Source organism: Parasteatoda tepidariorum, unplaced genomic scaffold (genome assembly GCF_043381705.1).
Source record: "Parasteatoda tepidariorum isolate YZ-2023 unplaced genomic scaffold, CAS_Ptep_4.0 HiC_scaffold_4205, whole genome shotgun sequence".
Classification (NCBI taxonomy): domain Eukaryota; kingdom Metazoa; phylum Arthropoda; class Arachnida; order Araneae; family Theridiidae; genus Parasteatoda; species Parasteatoda tepidariorum.
Genome location: NW_027261749.1, coordinates 1 through 4,507, shown reverse-complemented (window position 1 = coordinate 4,507; position 4,507 = coordinate 1). Strand labels below are relative to the sequence as shown.

The following is a 4,507-nucleotide window of genomic DNA, read 5'->3' as shown; positions in this document are numbered from 1 at the left end:
AAAAAAACAATTTTTTAAGAAAATGGCGGGAAAATTTATCGAATTTTGTTCCGGTCTTTTGGTTTTCCGGTTTTCTGATTTCCGGATAACGGGTTCTGTACTGTATTTATTTTTTGCCCACATTTTAAAGTTTATTTTCCTAAATACGCTCAAAACATGCAATGTTGTTTTTATTAAGTACTTAAATTGTGAAACAAAATATTTTACGAAAGAATAAAATCAAATGAAAACAGAACAGAATGAAAAAAGATTTCAATTACTTGACTAAGCTATGGCAAAATTAAAACGGAAAATATAGTGTGTATTTTTTATTTTATTTCCAGTGCATTTAAAAACACAGAAAAGTAAAATAAGAAAAATATTTACTGTTTATCTTGTAAAAAACTGAGCCTGTGTTTTATCTTGTAAAAAACTGAGCCTGTGAATAATGTACAATGTTTTTTTTTTCATAGACTTTATCCGTGACCTTCGAGAATGAGAAGGCCTTACAACTCTTTCGTGACGTCACTGAACTTCGATCATTTCTCTCCGCTTGTTGCGAGCTTTTAACATGGGGAAAGATTTCCTAATATAATTATTTCTACTTTGTCTCTTCATATAATATTAGACACTCATTAAAATGCCGCAAAAATAGTTGGGAACAAGGACTGAAACCTTTTTTTCTTTCTCTTTAAATTTAATTAATAAAACTGTTAAAAGAAAAATTTGAAAACTAAAAAATTCGTGATAATCAAAAAATATGTTATCCGTACAAATATATGAATCACAGTCCTTAAGAAAAAAGTGATTTTTGGAGCTTAGATATCATTTTTGAATATTTTATTTGTGAACAGAATAAAAATTTCATATCAAATACTAAATAAAAAAAGAAACATGGTAAATCACAAAAAAGGAATACTTTATTACACAAAAAAGTAACAACAAACTTTTAATGCTTATTTTGACATTATTTCTATCACAACAAATGAAAAAAAAATTAGATTCCATTTCTTACCTACTTAAAAATAAACATTTAAATATATTGTATATCATTATAAAAATCATTAGACAATGAGTGTTAAAAATTGCAATAAATGCTTAGAAAAATATATAAGAATTTCAATAATACAATTATTGAAGTACAATTAGAAAAAATTCCAAGTTTTAAACTAAGAGTGATTAAAATTTTAATACAATTGTTGAAATATAATATGGATTTTAACATAACAATATTACTGAAGTGTATTTATAACAAATTTGATATTGCAGAGAAACAGTGATCAAACATTACAAAATAATTATTTTGTTTCATTATTTTAATTTTGTAGAGAGTTTAACGTTTTGTAGAAGTGCTTAGTTTATTTTTTATTTAATAAATTAAAGTAAAAATAAAAAAACTAATAAAAATGTATTTAATGATATAAAATAATTTTCTTCTGGATAATAAAAATAAAAACCTAACAACTCAAAAATTATGTATAATAATGTTTTAACTAAAAATTGACATGCAAAAAGTTGTTTATTGAAAATTTAGTGTTTATTATGTCTGAGGATTAACTAATGCTTAGTATTATTTATTCTTGCTTAATGTTTCAATTTTTCTCTTATTTCTCTTTACTTCAGCTAATAAAGCTGCGTTTTTATTCTCCTTCAGTAGAGCATCATTTTTTGTTTTCGTGTAGTTGTTTAAAAATACATTAGTGGAAGACCAAACAACCATATCCAAAAATTTTTCCATATAATGTCCAGAGGGGCAAAATTCCTCATTTCCAAGCAAATCCTTTTCTACAAGATAATTTTTAGTTAAATTTGTAACAACATTTCGCTGATTAATTTGTTTGTTAAATTCGGCCTCATATTCAAAACATAACTTCTTTACAATAATATAATTTAACAAAACCGCATTTACCACATGTTTTTTTGGAAGTAAAAGGCTCCCTCTGTCAAGAGCTTGAGTGTAATTGTATTCTTTAGATATAGGTAGCTGTTTGTCAAATAAATGAATTTCTCTACAATCTAAACAGTTGGGTTTTTTTAAAGCACTAAAGGCACAATAACCTGCAACATACACAATAACTGGCAATTGAGTTTTTGCAGAGGATAGATCAGGTGGCATAATTTTTAAAGAGGAGAATATCTTATCATTTTGAAACTCTTCTGCAAAATGTTCATTGTGTAGCAACTCTGTGACTTGGACAAGGCCAAATGATTTTGTGGGGATATTTAAATACAAAAGGGACTTTAATCTAAGCTTTGCCTCACATTCAAATAACTGCCTAGTTGAGATATTGTATTGGCATCCAGCTAATTGTCGATAACAACCAAATCTACTTTCCAAATCATCGGTATGAAATTTCCCTGGCATAATATATTTAAAATTCAATTCATTGACACAATAATCCATAAGTTGCAGAATACCTTCAGTACTTAATTTTAGAGCTCCATGCGTTTCTCTACTAAACATTCCTGCGTCACATTTCATTGATTCCCAGGCATCCAACCAGTCTAAAAATTTGTTTAAAAAGTTTATGCTTCTTTCGTTCTTATAGGAAAGGGGATATTGAAACTCATTTTTTAAGTGAAAACCTTTAGTTGGAGTTTTTACATTTACTATATTCCACCAGTTATTAATAATTTTTATAAAATTGGCAGTATTTTCATAATGAACAATATTATGGTTTTTACCTAATTCAAGCAATCCTTGAGGGACAAATTCATTAAAAATCTGCAAAACTAACTTAACATTTTGTCTTTCAAAACTTGAAGGATTAAGAGATTTTAGACTTAATTTAAAACCAAATTTTGCAAGGCTATTGAGTTCAATATCATAAAGCGTTTTTAATGCTGAAAATGATGCAGTGTAAAAATTGTGCCCTACGTCATTACCTGATTTTTCACCAAACATAGGATAAAAAAAACATTTATCGGGATTTTTTTGGTTAAGCCAATTATTGCGTATACATTTTAACAGGTGCACAAAATCAATTAAGAAAAAAAGAGGTCTATTATTGTCAATGGGGTGAGGATAAACAAATTGCAGTTTAGGAGGATTAACAAATAGGGACATAGCTTTTCTGTTTATGGAATTATTATCTGTTGTTACAGAAATAACAAAGAATCCTAACTCTTCTAATCCCAGTATTACTTTATTTAGGAATTCGTGGAGTATTTCCCCAGTTATTTTTTTTACGGGTAAGACGTGCACTACATCTTTATAAGAAGAGAGAACACTTTTCAACATAAATACTTGGGCACTGGAAGTACAGTTACCATCATAAGAAGTTCCTACAATGTTGCCACTTTTATAATCAAAATATTCTTTTATGTGTATTTCATCTAGCATTATAAGGACAGTTTTATCGTCTTCATTTAAAAATTTAAACTTTTGTTGGATATACTTTAAAAAGTATTCATCGGATTGTTCGAACTGCGGACTAATATTTGATTTTAAGCAGATGTTTCTTATTGTGTTTGGATGTGGTAAAATAATATTGCCACTTTTACGTACAAATCTATATGCATTAGGGGATATTGTATAAATTAAGGAAGCAAAAATTAAAGTTTCGGCAGAATACCTGTATGCATGCTTATCATCGCCTATGTAAGAAAGTTGATCGATAATGAATAAAATTACATCGTTGCATACACTTGTGACATTTAAAAGGGATTTTAAAAATTCTTTAACAGTATTTATAATTATTTTTACATCTTTATCCGTTGGTGGTGTATCCAAAGCTAATTTTTTTAATTCATTCAAAATATCATCTATTGTATCAATAGCAACAAGCTGATGTGGAAATTTAAAGTTTTTTAAAACTTTTATTTCTGTTTTTTTAACATAAGCTTTTGCTTCACAGTTGGAATCTATATATGAAGAGATAGTTACTTCTGTTACTGGCTGAACATCTAATAACATGAAAAGAATGTAACTCTCACTTTTTATAATATTCCAGGAGTTCTTCGTATCTGGCAGCTTAGACTTTAGGTCAGAAAAAGAGGAAAATTTTTGTGTTGCATCATACAATTCTTGACGTTTTACATTTTCAGCTGTTGCAGCTTGAATACTTTCCATTTCCTTTCTTAATTTTCGGTCATCCGAAGATTCTCGATTACTAACAGCTGTGGAAGAGAAGTGCTTCGGTAAATTTGGATGAAGAGATGGTACTGCATTAGGCTTTAATCTATAAGTAAAAAGAAAATTAGAATATAATATATAACCTGAGACACTAATACTTAATTTTAAAATAAATTTTACTTCTTAATCTTTAGTTCGGCTTCTATGAGTAGGCCCGTTTTTTATCATAGGCAGATGTAGTTGTAAGGAGGTCTTTTTCACTAAAATGCTTTTCACACACCTAAAAACAATTAAGAATAGGTTAAATCATGTTTAAATCTTTGAAGAAATTCCAAAATTTCAAATGCCAAGAGAATATATGGGAGAAAGAAAAGGAAAAAAAAAAAGAAAAATACTAGCATAATGCTTAGGGGCCGTTCAAAATGTACGTACATCCCGAAGGGGGGGGAGGGG

General features: G+C 28.3%; 1 protein-coding gene across 1 annotated transcript; it reads right to left on the bottom strand.

The window, feature by feature from the left end:
• Positions 1 to 877: 877 nt before the first annotated feature.
• On the bottom strand, positions 878 to 4,334 carry LOC122273829 (uncharacterized; the record flags this gene model as incomplete). The annotated part of the gene is given in 2 exon segments (XM_043057825.2): positions 878 to 4,160; positions 4,235 to 4,334. A coding segment is annotated over 1 exon segment (2,502 nt). The 3' UTR covers positions 878 to 1,549.
• Positions 4,335 to 4,507: the final 173 nt, after the last annotated feature.